General features: G+C 36.9%; 1 protein-coding gene across 3 annotated transcripts; it reads left to right on the top strand.

Moving 5' to 3' along the window:
* Positions 1-1,597: 1,597 nt before the first annotated feature.
* H2az2 (H2A.Z variant histone 2) lies at positions 1,598-13,569 on the top strand. 3 transcript variants are annotated; one of them, XM_027938360.3, is made up of 5 exons: positions 1,598-1,733; positions 6,745-6,822; positions 9,440-9,553; positions 12,197-12,326; positions 13,241-13,569. In XM_027938360.3, exons 1-5 carry the CDS (start codon positions 1,731-1,733, stop codon positions 13,300-13,302), a joined length of 387 nt encoding a protein of 128 aa, XP_027794161.1. In that variant the 5' UTR covers positions 1,598-1,730; the 3' UTR covers positions 13,303-13,569. The 3 variants fall into 3 exon arrangements, with proteins under 3 accessions (XP_027794161.1, XP_071470576.1, XP_071470580.1); XM_071614475.1 differs by lacking the exon at positions 6,745-6,822; XM_071614479.1 differs by lacking the exon at positions 9,440-9,553.
* Positions 13,570-15,876: the final 2,307 nt, after the last annotated feature.

Genomic DNA, 15,876 nt, shown 5'->3' with positions numbered 1-15,876 from the left:
TTAGTACTTATTTTAATTCACACATTTGTATGTTTACATTTTAAACATATAACTCCTGCTGTAGAGGAACATGAAGGCAGGAACCATGTCTAACTACTGAATCTCCAGTATCTAGTACAGTGTCTGCAAACAGTAGGCATGAATGATTTGTTCAAGGAATAACTCATATGTTTATAAGTTAACATACGAGTTATTCTGGTCTTAGTGAATAGCATTATCCATCTATCAAGAAAGATGGATAATGATATTCACTAAGACCAGAAACACAAAGGAGAGGCAGAAATTAACAATTAGCTATTGCTTACTTTCAGGGTCCCATTAATCTAGGCACCTTGCTCCTCCAATTTCCCTGAACCTTCTCTCTTCCTTATTCTTGTCAATATCTTCCTAATTTTCTAGTCTTGTCGAAAAGCTCACCCTTTCCTTTTTTTCAAGTTACATTTCCTTAGAGACTTACTTCCCCCAAGTTGCTTCTTCTGACTGCCTCCAAAGTTACAGTCCCTGTCAGAAGAAAGAAAATTCAAAGTTTGGCACATGTATTGCCTACCTGGTGATAAATTTCTGAAATGCCAGCCTAGGAAAATCCCACCATAAACATGGAAACTCCATCCTCCCCAACACCTAGAACCCAGCATTGTCTGGGCAACTGTTTAAATGCAAGTTGGAATGAATTAGAAAAAACATCTAAGACTGTATCCTCGTTATCTATTGATTGTGTTAGCCCACACAATTGACTATGTTCGTATAAGCTCATTTCTTCAACTGTGAAATGGAGCCTACTCTCCTCAAAAGCTCAGATTGTCCAGGTTGGGTGATAACGAAGACGATATGCTGGGCCTTTTAAAATTTTGCAAACAGGTTGTGGACCAGAGAAAAAAGATCGCTCGGGCGCTAAGTGTTAAATGCATTCACATTCATTCTTAAATCTTCACAACAGTTCCCGAGGGATGTAAATTCTGCGTTAGAATTTTTCTTGTGCTCTATTCAGCATTTCCCTCAAAACTTTAACCTAATGCGTAAGAAAAACAAGGCAAATTAAAGAGGATTAGCGGGCCCCTGTCAGGGATCGGCGCCTGAAGAGAACATCGAGCTCAGCCAGCCAAAACAGCGGTTCAAAGTGTGGATCGCGCAACCTTGAATCTCAGTGCCCGCGGGATGCGAGTCCCGGCTGAGACGAAGAAATCCTCAGTCTTTAGTAGAGTCGCTTGAAGAAGGGCCCCCGACAGCTTATTCCTACCCAAACAAATCTCAGAACCGACACTGAGAATGGGCGGGAAAGTCCAGACGCCAGAAATTACGCCACCGTATTGATCAATTCCGCTGTCGTTCCCAGTGTCCAGCCTCCTTAGCTCGCGGGCGATGTTTTCATTGGCTCTCCTTCGCTTTCATTGGTTCGCCCTCCTGTTCGTCAGGCTCCGCGCGCGGTGAGAGGTGGAGGGAACGTCAGTGTTGGGGTTGTAGGCCCCGCCTCCGCGTGCCGTGTGCAAAAACAAACAGCCGTTAGGGAGGAGGTGCCGGGGGCGGGATTCTAGTTAGAAAAAGGCTCACTATTGGGCAGATGCCGGGGTTCAAACCAGCAAGGTGGGCGGCCATTGGCCGCAGTGGCGCGAGGCGGGCCCCGGTTATTGTCCCGACCGGCGGCGGCGATCGGAGCTGCGAGAGCGGCTGCGGCGGCGCGGGGCGGCAGCGGGTGGTCGCGCGGCCCAGCGAAGGCAGAGGCGGCCGAGACCATGGTGAGGGCGGGCGAGCGGCGAGGGTGTCGGCGCGGAGGCCGGCGTCAGTGTCGCTACCTGTGGAGTCGGGAATTGGCGGGCGTCGGGGCCGCGTCCGGCGGAGCCTCTCCCCGCTCTCTGGGGGGCCCGGGCCGCGGAGTCCGTGGTGGGTGGCTGCCTGATCGCTGGGCAGGGCCAGGTCGGGTGCGTATTCTGCCCCGAGCAGAGCAGATCTGTCCCGATCCGGTCGGCCCAGCGACGACAGAAACGTCAGAAACGTCGCACGCCAATCTGAAACGGGAACGCCAGAACCCAACGGCCGGATCTGGCTTGGAAAGACAGAAACAAGTGCTAGTGCGCTGACGCACGAATGAGGTCAAGCAGGAGCCGCTGTACAAGTTAGAAGTCTTTGGCGTTGTTTGGTTACGTAATCTCCGGGCCATAAATTTGAGGTTTTCTGCGAAAGGAGCTTGTATTCGTGGTCCTTTGAGTCAGAAAGAAGGGTATTACGAACCAGAACCTCACGATTTGTTCTAGGTGATTGCATGGGTTTGAGATGAACGGCCGTTATCCTCTTGACTCCCTTGCAGTTGCTGTTTATTCACTGTACAACAGTGCTTCCTTTGCCTCTGCTGATTTTTGATCTTACATATTTTTTATTATGAAATCCAGATCTATTTAAGACAAGTGAGTTTTTTAAAAAAATGGAAGTAAATAAAAACTTCATTTCCTTTGTAAAATTGAGGAAAGGACAAAAGTGTCAAAGGATAAGCTGTATGCATTGCATTTAGTCTGTAATAATGACACTTGCGGAATCTTATTTATGCCGGTATTCCTGCTTTAAGCATCCTAGGACACGTAACTTCAACTGGAGAGGCCTGCTTAAAAGTTAACCTCAGGCTTTCATTTGTTTGTGGGTGTTTTTGTTTTGCAGTGCTGAGGATGTCTTTTCTCATACCACAGATAGTATTAGATGACATATCCTATCCTATGCTTGAGAATTACACGTGTGGAATTTAATAGACTAACACCTAACTATAAGCAGATTGGTCAATCGAGGACACAGGTTTTGGTTATTGTAAAATTCTCAAAAGTAGAATTGAAATAGAACTTATGAATAATTGCATCCAACCTCTGGAATTTATAGTTTCCTATTATATTTCACAAACTGAGGTGCAGGTTACATCTAATCTGTAAATTGCCTCAAGCTGATGATTTTCATGAACCTTGCTAATTTTTAAAGATGTTTTTCCATCTGTAGTTATATGTATTAGATATACATTTACCAGTAGCTAAAAATACATAATCATTAACATAAAAGTATTGGAGGCATGGAGTTGTCATTCTTGAAAAGATTTTAAACTTGAGGGGGAGTAAATATGTATCTATTAAATCAATATGAAAATATCCAGTGTCCAAGTTTTTCTGAGTGAAATATACTCCAGCGTGCACCTTATCCTTCATATATATAAATAAATTTTAACCAAGGGGCTTAATGCATTAATGATACATTCATTTCTTAGAATAATAATTTTTATGTTGCTTATTTTTGTTTCCTCAGTCATCAGCTATATGAATGTATACAATTGGGAGGATAAACAGTTTGAGGGGGTTTTAGAAAATAATTGTACAATTATTGTACAGAAAATTGTACTTATGTACAATTTTATATTCAGACAGGTTTAATACCATAAAGATTTGTTTTTGTTAAGTGTAAAAGATATATCTGGAAGGCTAAGATGGGAGGATCACAAATTCGAGCCTAGCCAGTCTCAGCAATTTAGCAAAAGCCTACCCTAAGCAACTTAGACCCTGTCTCAAAAAATGAAGAGGGCTGAGGAATGTAGCGCCCCTGGGTTAAATCCCTAAGTATCAAAAAAAAAAAAAAAAAAAAGAAAGTAATATCTGTGGAGTCTCCAAACCTTGGAAATAATCATTTAATAATTTAATGCACTTGATGTATTGAGGGTTTGTTTTGTTTTGTTTTTAAAATGGGATCTTGCTATATTGTCTAGGCTAGTGTCCCTGGGTTCAAGCAATCCTCCTGCTTCACCTTCCCAAAGAGTTGGGACTATAGGCATGTGTGCTATCACACCCAGCATATATTAAGGCTTTTAAAAACTGATTATAGTCAAGCCTGGTGGTGCTTGCCTGAAATTCAAATGACTTGGAAGGTAAAGAAATAAGAAGATCGAAAGTTAGAAGCCACCTTGGCAACTGGTTGAGACCCTGTCCCCCCCAAAATAAAAAGTATTGGGAATGTACTCAGTGGTAAAGCAACCCTGAGTTCCACCCCAGTACCAAAAAATAAAAGCTGATTATACATCTACTTCCTTAAAAAGCAAATAGAATGGCAAATAGAACAAATTTAAAACAGGGTAAAATTGCTTAAGCAGAGTAATTATAACTATATAAATTGAGAAGCCTGGGGAGTTTTGTGGTTAGTAGCTTTTAGTTAATAACTAGTTCTTACTTTTTTAAATCAAGTTACGAGGAGACAATGATTATAATTTTAGATTCATGTACCATTTAAGAGGTTTTTACATATTTTTTACTTGTATAAAGATGAAAGGGGTTTTTTAAATTTAGTAGATGAGAATATCTTATTAATGGAGATGACTTCAAATAAAAGATGATGCAGTATCTTTTTCTTATGTAGCAATATAGTCAGAAATTATTAAAATACTGAGGCATCCTCATAGAGAAATCTGGAATTTAAGTTCTCCCTAGTAAATGTAAATCTTGCCGAATTGTTTTAATGTAAGAAAGAGAATGTGAATTGATTTGTAGACGTTTTTTTCCTGCTAATACCTGCCCAGATGGTGCTATTTCATTCTACACCCCACCCCCACTATCAAAACACACGGGATTGGGGGAAATTAGTGTTTGATCCATTGAGACTTGCAGACAAGACGAGGTTGATTATAGATAAAAATAAATTTTTAAGGAAGGCATTACATAGAGAATATGCCATCTCAAAATTTGCCTTCTGGGGCTGGGCCTCAGTGGTAGAGCGCTCACCTAGGATGTGCAAGGCACTGGGTTAGATCCTCAGCACCACATAAAAATAAATAAAGGTATAAAAAAAATCACATCAATATTTTTTAAAAAATACGCCTTCTACGTTGAAAGTATAGACTCTGAAGCTACCAACCCTGTAAACTATTTTTTTTACAAGGTTATTTGTTTGTTTTACAGATTTAAATGGCAAAATCAAGCCAGGCCAATGGCACATGCTTGTAGTCCCACCCACTTGGGAGGCTGAGGCAGAAGGATTGCAAGTTTGAAAACAGCCTTGGCAATTTTGCAAGACCCTATCACAAAAACTAAAAAGCGCTGGGGATGTGCCACGGTGATAGAGAATCCTTGGGTTCAATCCCCTGTACTATTAGAAAAAACAAAAAAAGCAGAAGCAAGTAATAGAAAAAAGAAAATTGAGTTTCTCTCTTAAATGAAAGCTCATAGCTTTTGCACATACACTGCCTTTGTTGCATAGAAATAGGATTTGTAGATTCTGTATCATTATACACACACACACACACACACACACCTCATTTGTTATAACTGCTTAGTAATTCATTGTATTTAGATACCATAATTATTTATATAATTCTCCTACAAAGTGGACATTAAGGTTATTTGAAAGCATTTATTTTCTATCAGTCAAAAGTAGGATTTGTTTAATCCCTTTAATAGAAGTTTATGTATGTGGTAAAATCTATAACAAAATTTATTTTTTTAAACTGGGAATAGAACCTAGGTATACTCTACCATTGAGCTATATCCCCAGCCATTTTTTTCTTTTTTTTTTTTGAGACAGGGTCTTGCAGACTCGCTCAGGGGTCTTGCTAAAGATTACCTTGAACTTGTGATCTTTCTGCTTCAACCTTCCTAATCACTGGGATTACATGTATGCAACCATGCCTGGCTCCATTTTTAAAGAGTACTGTTTAGTGATATTAAGTACATTCACTTTGTGCAGCTATCATCACCATTTATATCAAGAACTTTTTCATCTTCCCAAACTGAAACTACCATTAAACAAAAATTCCCCTAGCCCCTGGCAAGAAATTCTACTTTCCGGCTATGAATTTTACTACTCTATGATCTAAGTGGAGTCATGCAGTATTTTTCCCTCCCCCGCCACCCGCCCACCTTTTTTTTTTTTTTTTAAATGGTACTAAGGATTAAATCCAGGGCCTTAAACACACTAACACAAGCTCTACCACAGAGTGATACCCCTTTTTATTCTGTTTTGAGACAGGATCTCACTAGGTAGCCCAGGCTGGCCTTGAATTTGGAATCTTCCTGCTTCAGCCTCATGAGTAGCATATACCACCACACCTGGCTAGTATTTTGTCTAATGGCTAGATTTCACTTAGCATAATGTCCTCAAGTTTCATTCATGTTGCAGCATGTGTTGGGATTTTCTTTTCAAAGCTAAATATTATTCTATTATATATTTTATTTTGTTTATCAATCAATGGACAGTTTTATTTTTCCTTTTGGCTACTGTGAATAATGCTGCTGTAAACATGGATGTATAGATTCCTGTTTTGAGTTCTTTCAATTTGGGGGCATATACCTAGAGGTAGAGTAGCTGAATATGTTTTATCTTTTGAGGTTTATCCTCTCGCCCCCCCCCCCCTTTGGTAACATACTTATTTCTTCCAGAAGAGCTACAATTTAAATGTTTCTGTGAAAATAATGTTATATTGACATTTTAAAGAAAGTTTTTAAATACATAGTATTTCAGGTATGCATAAAAGTTACTGATTTGTAAGAGTCATGGATCAGAAAGTTGAAAAATATGTTCAAATTCTAAAATTTAGAATTTTGGAGTATTACACTTTCAGTAGATGATAATGTTTGATATCTTTGTATATAAGTTAATTAAAGGAGATATATTTACAAAGGAAGAAAGGAGATCACCTAGATATTTTTAACTATCTAAAGTAAAAGTTTCCTTTTTTTTTTTTTGAAGTAGCATTTTAATTCTTCATCCAATACTTCTTTTTTTTTTTTAATGTAGGCTGGAGGCAAAGCTGGAAAGGATAGTGGGAAGGCCAAGGCCAAGGCAGTGTCTCGCTCACAAAGAGCTGGACTACAGGTAATGAATGTGTGCTGTTATAGTTCATTTTTAAATTATTTTCTTTATTGTTGTATTTCATGACCCATAAGAACATTTTTAAACATGGAAGTTGGAAGTTCAGACTAAAATTTAAGTTTAGTTTTATCCTTTTGGTAATGGTGAAAGTTTGAGCAAATGGGTGACATAATCCAGGTGACCCTAAAGGAAGGGGGAAGGGAACTTAAATTTGATGCACACATTGTGTATTTTAAGGCACCATGTAAATTCTCAATTAGAATTTATTTGAAGCATATTTAATTTGAAGTGTTATGGAAGTCAGATGGTTTATAAACAAATTAACATGTACTTAGAGTGGGATGAGAAGGAATAAAAAGCATGTTTGCAGAAAATGGAGAATAAGGGTTTAAAGGCTTAGAACTTAAGGCACATAGACATTTGTAGTAGGGTTATATTATGAGTTAAATTTAAGTGGGATTATTTTGAAGTTCACCAAAACATCCATGTGGAAATGTCCAGAAGTTGGAAACATGAGTCCAGCTTTCTAAGACTAGTGATAGAATTACAAACTTGAGATCATTTGTGTAAAATTGATAATTCATTCTGTAAAAAAAGTTTCCTAACCTGTAAATGAGAAAGGAATACAAGGATTCATTGGTGGATCCAAAGACTGAGGAATCCTCAAGAGGTAGTATTAGAATACCAAATAAAGCAGGATTTAGACTACAGTATTACTGTAGCACATATACATATGAAGTGTGCATATACATATGTAAGTGTAATATGTAATACATTTAATGTGTACACTTATATACGTAGTATAGTAGTACTACCTATTCTTATTAAGTATGTATACATATTAAGTGTACATATATGTATGTGCACTTAAATACTATGTTATCATTCCCCCTGCTCAAAATAGAGTTCTTTCTTAATTATAGCTCTCTGTTATATACTGACTGCTATAGCAGATACACAGTTCTAATGAGGAAGAGAGAAAATAGCCAGACACCATGCACCTGTACTGCCAGCTACTTAAGACAGGCAAGAGAATCTTAGGTTTGAGGCCATTGTGGGCAACGTAGCAAGATTCTGATTTTTTAAAAGAAGTCAGTGATGACCTCTGAGTAGTATTGATGCCTACAAAGAAAGATTTTGAGATCCTACTATGTGCCAGACAACGTACTACTCACTAAGAATGCAAAGGGGAATAAGGTATGGATTTTGCTTTTAAGAAGCCTCATAATCACTTAGTTGGGGGAGCGGGGAATGATTTTTCTCCTTATCTGGAAATGACTGCTAGACTTCAAGGGCAATATTCTTTAGAAGTCAAGTCTAGGTTGGGAGAAATGATGACAAGAAAGTAAGGGATTAGGGAATTTTTTGGTTTTTCTGTTTTTTGCCGTATTAGTGATTGAACCCAGTGCTCTCTACCACAGAGCTACATTCCCAGCCCTTATTTTTAATTTTTTAAAAAATATTTATTTATTTATTTTTTTAGTTTTCAGCAGATACAACATCTTTGTTTGTATGTGGTGCTGAGGATTGAACCTGGGCCGCACGCATGCCAGGCGAGCGTGCTAATGCTTGAGCCACATCCCCAGCCCTATTTTTTAAATTTTGAGGCAGAGTCTTAATAACTGTGGAGGCTAACCTCCTGTGATCTTCCTACCTTAGCCTTCCAAATAGCTAGGATTATAGGCATATATCACAGTGCCCAGCAGGGTTTGGGATTTGTTTTTAAATTTTGCCTTTGAAAGGAGATTTGTAGATCAACTAGAAGTAGTTGCTGTAGAATGCGGGAAAATTTTAAGTGAAGTTTCAGAAAGAAAGGAGCCAATGGAAAGGAAATTATTGGAGTTGTTGAAATAAAGGGATAGTGAAGGGGTGAGGAAGATAATAAATGATGGGAGTGATTGAATGGTGCAGCTCAGTGGTAGTGTGTGTGCTTAGCATATGCAAAGACCGGTGTTAAATCCCTAGCACCAACAGAAAAGGGAAAAAAAAGAAAGAAGGAAAAAGAAGGGAGTAGGTAAGTCAAAGGATAAATGGAATTAGGATACTTAGTTTAAAAAAAAGAAAAAGAACCACAATGAGAATATGGTATTGATTTTTCTTAGCTGTCAGGTCATCTCTTAAAACTGAGGAACAAACAGAGTTAGGGTAGAGGAAGGTAATGAAATTTTAAAGTCACATGTAGTTGTGTGAAGGAATTGACTAGATATGAATATGATCACTGTGCCATGTTCGACATGCAGTTGATGATAGCACAGTTTCTCTTTATTATATAATTAAACTTTCTATATTGTACAGGGGCATATTACTAGGACATATAAAAATAGTCCTTGGCAACTATTAATTGCCAGATAGGTTTGACTTCCAATACATGTGATCCAGTTTGTTTGTTTGTTTTATTATTTTATTTATTTATTTTTCATGTCTTCATACATGTACTTTGGATAATGATGTCCATCCATTCCACCATCATTTCTAACCCCATGCCCCCTCCCTGCCCCTCCCACCCCTCTGCTATTTTTATGATTTTATATTGTATTCATATTATTAAGCCTTTGATTACAGCTCAGTGGTGTAAAGTTAGAATTGTATAGTGCTTCCCAATGAGATATTTCTCTTTCAGTTTCCTGTGGGCCGCATCCACAGACACTTGAAGACTCGCACCACAAGCCATGGACGGGTGGGTGCCACTGCTGCCGTATATAGTGCTGCGATTCTGGAGTACCTCACTGCTGAGGTTTGTTGGGGCATATCTTGTATATGGGATTCCAAAACATTTTCTAAACTAAATGGATGAAACCATCAAATATATATCCAAAAAGACATATGTAGTCTTTATTTTTTTTCCTTCTTTTTTATTTTTGCCTTTATTTTATTTGTTTATTTTTATGTGGTGCCGAGGATCAAACCCAGTGCCTCATGTGTGCTAGGCGAGCACTCTACCACTGAGCCACAACCTTAGCCCCCCTTTTTAATAGCAGTTTTAGATGTATCTTATAGGCCTGTCACCCAGTGTGTGTTAAAAAGAAACTTTGTATACTTACTTTTACAGTTAAGCAAGGTCCAGGAGTCTATAGACTTTTTTTAAAATATTCAGTTTTTAGTTACAGGCGGACACAATATCTTTATTTTATATTTATGTCATACTGAAGATCAAACACAGTGCCTCACGCATGCTAGCCCAAAGCTCTACCTCTGAGCCACAACCCCAATCCCAGGAGTCCATACTTTTAACTGATCTGACTAGGGTATAAAATACTGTGCTAATTAAGTAAACTCTGAAGTATATATATAGTAGAGTCAACAGTAAATATTTGTGATATTTAACAGTATAACCTCTTAGTTTATGAAAATTGGAGTGGGGTAAAGATTTGCCAAAGTGATGATATATAAAAATCAAAAGGTGGAGGGAATATAATATAGTTCAGTGATAGAATGCCTACCTAGCATGTGCAAAGCCCTGAGTTCAATCCCCAATATTGCTTAAAAGAAAAAAAAAAAAAAAAACTGGATGCAGTGGTGCACTCCTGTAATTCCAGCCGCTTGAGTGGCTGAGGTAGGAAGATCATGAGTTCAAAGGCAACCTCAGCAATTAACAAAGCTCTGTCTCTAAATAAAATATAAAAAAAAGGACTGGAGATGTGGCTCAATGGTAAAACGCCCCTGGGTTCAATCCTCCACTTCACAAAAAATCACAAATATATTATGATGATATCAGAAATAAAAGACCTGAAGATCTAGTCAGTCTTGGTTCTCTGCATGGTTGTACATAGATTGATATTTTAGGAAGATATATTATTTGGGCAAGAGTTTTTAATTCTTGGACCTTGGATTACCACTTTAGTCTGCAATGAAACTCCTTCAGCTACATTCCAGACCAGGCAAGTAATTTGAGTAGCCAGCAAGTCAAGTGGTATGGATAGATAGCAGATCTATAAAAAGGGAAAGTTCTTGCTTAATGGTGTGGATAACTAAACAGGAATTTAGGTTTAACCTGTGTGTCAGTTATTGTTGCTGTCATTTCATTATCATCTTCAAGTCATCTCTGTCCCATTGGAGATATAACATTGAATTACAGATAGTTTTAATTTTTTTTAACTTTTTTTAACTTTGTTGTGTCATAAGCAAGGGGTTTTACATGGGCCCTATAATGTTAGTTGAGGAGCCCTTTCTCCCTTCTCCATCTTGCACTAGTTTTTGTTTAGCTACAGACTACACAAAGGAGTAATTGTCCAGTAATGTTGAGGCATAGTATTGTGGCTTATAATGTTCAAGTTGCATCTAAATTCCCATTTTCTTTATCCTTTGGAAATGGTTAAATTCTTTTAAGTTAAGATTAAACAGGCTATGGGTGTAGCTTAGTGATAAAGCATATAACTAGTGTGCTTAAAGCTCTGGGTTCAATCCCAGCATAAAAAGAAAAAAAAGATTAGAAAATAAATATACTTTTAAAAGCAATCAACATATTCCAGATATTTAAATTTGGAATTTTAGTCATTCAGTAGAGGTAAATTACTGAAATCTAAGCCAAGAGTTAGGGTCAGGAGTAATCACTTTTCAATCTTTGCTTTGCACTAGAGTCATTTGGAGAACTTTCAAATGGGCTTCATTTCTCAAACCAATCAGAATCCCTAGAGAGAATGGGGAGGGTACTGGTGGTTTTAAAAACTCAACAGTTGATTGTGATGTACACCTAGTCTTAACTACTGCTCTATTTAAATGAGGAGGCGCTGTGTTTTTTTGTATTACTTTCATTAAAGTTATGATAATGCCAGTATAACAAAAATGCAGTGTTACAGCTAACTGAAACTTTGAAATTTCTCTAGTTAAAAATTCCCATTATAGTGTGAAAGGATTCTAGCTTATAGCCTATGGATTTATAGAGATCATTAACATTAAAACTTGTGAATAAGAAATTATTTTAAATTACATTTTTAAACTTTCCCTTTTTTTGAGTATTAATAAATAAATTCCAGCCACTAAAAGAAATGAACCACCAGATAGACTACATGATTACCTTTAATTTCTTTCTATATACAAATAGGCTTTGCTCAAGTTTCTGTTTGTTTCAGAGAATGAAAAAGGGTCAAGTGAATATAAAAAGGGTCAAGTAGGGGCTGGGGTTGTGGCCCAGTAGTAGAGCGCTCGCCTAGCACATGCAAGGCCCTGGGTTAGATCCTCAGCACCACATAAAAATAAATAAATAAAGATATTGTGTCCAACTAAAAAATATTAAAAATAAATATTTTTTAAAAAGGGTCAAGTAAAATAATGAGAGTTCTATGAAAGCATCATAGCAATATAGGAAAGAAATAGTGCATTGAACTCTTTAAACATTTTGTCCTTCATTTGATAAGTTATTTCATGATATGCCTTGTAGGTGCTGGAGCTGGCAGGTAATGCTTCCAAGGATCTCAAAGTAAAGCGTATTACTCCACGTCACTTGCAGCTTGCAATCCGTGGTGATGAAGAGTTGGATTCTCTTATCAAGGCTACCATAGCTGGGGGTGGTATGTATTATTAAACCTTGATTGTTATTGGTCTTTCTTACAAGTATATCTAGATCAATGATCCTTTGCATTTGAATGACTAACTAGAAAGCATATAAAATTTAGTTCCCCAAATCTTAAATCTGTTATTCCCCAAATCTTAAATCTGTTACAGTTCTAGGCTTCTTTTCATGATGATCTGAATAGATCTGAATAAATATTTGTTCTCCTTGTAGTCACATATAATACTATTTTAGCCAGTCTTTATCTAATGTCATATATGGTACTTTAAGCCTGATGCTTAAAATATTTTCCATTATCTTTAAAACTATTTTTTTTTTAAATTATCTTGAGAAATTGCTTAACATGATACCTTTGAATGGGCTAAAATACTGGAAATAGATCAGGATCAACAAAAGAGGTAATTTGGTGATTCTTAATTTTTTGGGATTATCCTTATAGAACCTCATGAAAGCTATTGTTACTCATTTCTAAAAATTCACATTAAATCAACTTTACTTATAATTTTAGAAGGGTTCACAGATCCTTGGGGGTAGTACTTAATGTAGATACCTTAATAGGAACAGAATGTGGAAAGGGACTTAAGTTTTTTTCTTTGTATATTTGCTCTTTTTTGCTTGAGGCTCTAAGGTGTTAAGATGTAGCCATCTAATCTGGGCATGGAGAAGGCATGCCCAACGGCTTGGGAGACTGAGGCGGGAGGATAGTAAGTTCAAAGCCAGCCTCAGCAATCTAGCAAGGCCCTAAGCTACTAAGTGAGACCCTGTCTCAAAATAAAATATAAAAGGGGCTGGGGATGTGGCTCAGTGGTTAGGCACCCCTGAGTTCAGTCCCTGGTACCAAAAAAAGAAAAACATGTAGCCAACTAAAAAATATTTTTAATAATAACTTGTTTTACTTTAATTTCATTCTAGGTGTGATCCCTCATATCCACAAATCTCTGATTGGAAAGAAGGGACAGCAGAAAACTGCTTAGAGGGTTGTTTTAACCAATCCTCTTCCTCCCGTCATTGTACTGTAACTGGGACAGAAGATAACAGTGGGGATGTGTGGAATTTTAAAAAACAGTTAAATGGAAAGGCATAGACAATTACTGTAGACATGCTAAAAGAAACATTTGTATGTTCTTAGACTCGAAGTTTGATAAAGTACCTTTTCATGTGGTGACAGTGTGTGTTGATTGGCTAGGTTTCTCCCATATGTTTTATACAAAAATGGAATTGATAAACCATTTTTTACAAAATTATTGTCTCAAAATTGTTCTGTTCATGATGTATTGAAAATATTTTGCTCAGCTTTTGAATTTTTTTAAAATCATAATCATTATTCAGAATAGTCTTAAAGTAGAAATTGGGAATATAGCTTTATCATGATTGATATTCCATGTTGTATTGAATGTTAGATGCTATCAATTTGTTATAATGCTCCATTATCCTATTATATACCACTAAGGAAGGAAAACTCCTTGAATTAATGCCATCAATTATAGGATACATCTCAATTTCAGAGATGTTAGAATATGGAAAAATATGCATTTAAGACCGAAATGGGGTAGTAGATTTACTGGAATCCTTTACTGAATACTTAACACGTGCCAGGCCCTGTGGTCAGTGCTTTACTAATCAAGAAATCTTATCACATTATAGACATTGTTCCTGAGGTTCACAGAAATTAAATGATCTGCCAAAAAATATTTAGGACTAACAGAGCAGAGCTAGAATATACACCTAGATCTTATTGACTCTAGAGCCCACACCCTTACCTAGATTTAATGTTAGATTTATCAAACATTTCTGCTTTTGGCTTAAAATTCCAACTTTTGGTGGTCTTTTATTGATATAGTAACAGTAATTTGTACAATCTTTTAAAAATTATTTTTCGTTGTCAGTTTCTAAATAACTGTTAGAAGATTTAAGTTAATGTACTAATTAATGGTCCATCAGAAAATTCTATTTTTCTGTCTGGAAATCTTCATAAAGAAGGAAATTTTTGATGTTTTATAGTATAACACTATCAAAACAAAACTCAATTTTAAAAATATTTTATTATGGAAATCCTCACAAATACACAGAAATAAAGAGAACAGTATGATTAAGCCCATCTTCCAACTTCGGTAGTTGTGGTCAGTCTTATTTATCCATATCCTCACCTGCTCCCTACCAAATGGATTGGTTTGAATCTCATTATAGTTATAATGTTCTCATATCTGTATACTTTAGAGAAGTACTTAAACATCTGTGTAAATGAGAGACATTGTCTTAAGATGACTAAAACATTTTTTAAAATGATACCGTACATTCAAATTTTCCACTGTTTTTGTGTATGTGCAATACTGAATATTGAACCCACAGGCTCACACTGCCTAAGCAAGTGCTCCACTGCTGAGCTACATCCCTAACCTTTTTCATTTTATTCTGAGACAGATTCTTGACAAATTACCCTGGCTGGCCTTGAACCTAATATCCTCCTGCCTCAGCCTCCTGAGAAGCAGGGATTACAGAGTGTGCCAGTACACCTGGCTATCATACTTTTTTTTTTTTTTTAATAGTTGATTTGTTTGAATCAGGATCCAGATAAATCTCTGTATCTCAGATTTTGTTGGTATCTCTTAAGTTCCATTTTAATTTTATTTGAAGAAACTGAGTTGTCTTATAGAACTGTCCCTTAGTGTGGATTTTACTAAACACATTCTAATGATGTCATTCAGATTTTCCTGTCCTCTCCTTATATTTCCTGTAAAATATCATTAATCTAGAGGGCTTTTGTTGTTGTTGTTGTTGTTACTTTTAAGATTGATGATGAGTTCTGATACTGCCAGCCCATTAAAAGTTCTGTCAGCTTTTCCCCTAATGGTTTTGGCTACCATTAGTGATACTTACCCAGATCCAGGATTCCATTAGGGGTCGCCAGCCAATGATATCATATCATTCCTTCTGTATCTATTAGCTGAAATGCTTATGAACTTTTACTTATCCATTTATTTTTATGTTTATTTTTTATTTTATTTTATTTTTTATGGTTCTGGGAATTGAACCCAGGGCCTTGTGCATGCGAGGCAAACACTCTACCAATTGAGCTATATTCCCAGCCCTACTTATTCATTTATAAGGCAGGGTAAGATAGACATTTCAAATTCTGACCATTCTCTGGGCCCACATTTTCAAGTTTCTTTATGAAGAGTCATGTGTGAGGTTTGAATAGTTTTCAGAAACACAAAGCAGTAGAAGGTGAAATAGCACACCTTTGAATCACTTGCATAAAGGCATTTTTACTAGAGTTATCTAGTTAATTGCTTCAAGTGAGTTTTTGTACCTTCTGTATCCCCAGGATTGTATTTTATCTTCTAACAAATGTAGAACAAAGGGCTGGAGATGTAGCTCAGAGGCAGAGCTCTTGTCTATCGTGTGAGGCCCTGGATTGAATCCTTAGCACCACAGAGAAAAAAGAAAAAGTGTAGGATAATTAGGCCATGTACACAGCCTAGCTTCTAGTTAAGTCATTCATGTTGCATCCAACCCACTGGGATATTTTAAAGTATGTTCCAGCTGTT

The sequence above is a fragment of the Marmota flaviventris genome, chromosome 1, assembly GCF_047511675.1.
Source record: "Marmota flaviventris isolate mMarFla1 chromosome 1, mMarFla1.hap1, whole genome shotgun sequence".
NCBI lineage: Eukaryota > Metazoa > Chordata > Mammalia > Rodentia > Sciuridae > Marmota > Marmota flaviventris.
The sequence above is the reverse complement of the archived record's forward strand: the minus strand, read 5'-3'. Positions and strand labels throughout refer to the sequence as shown.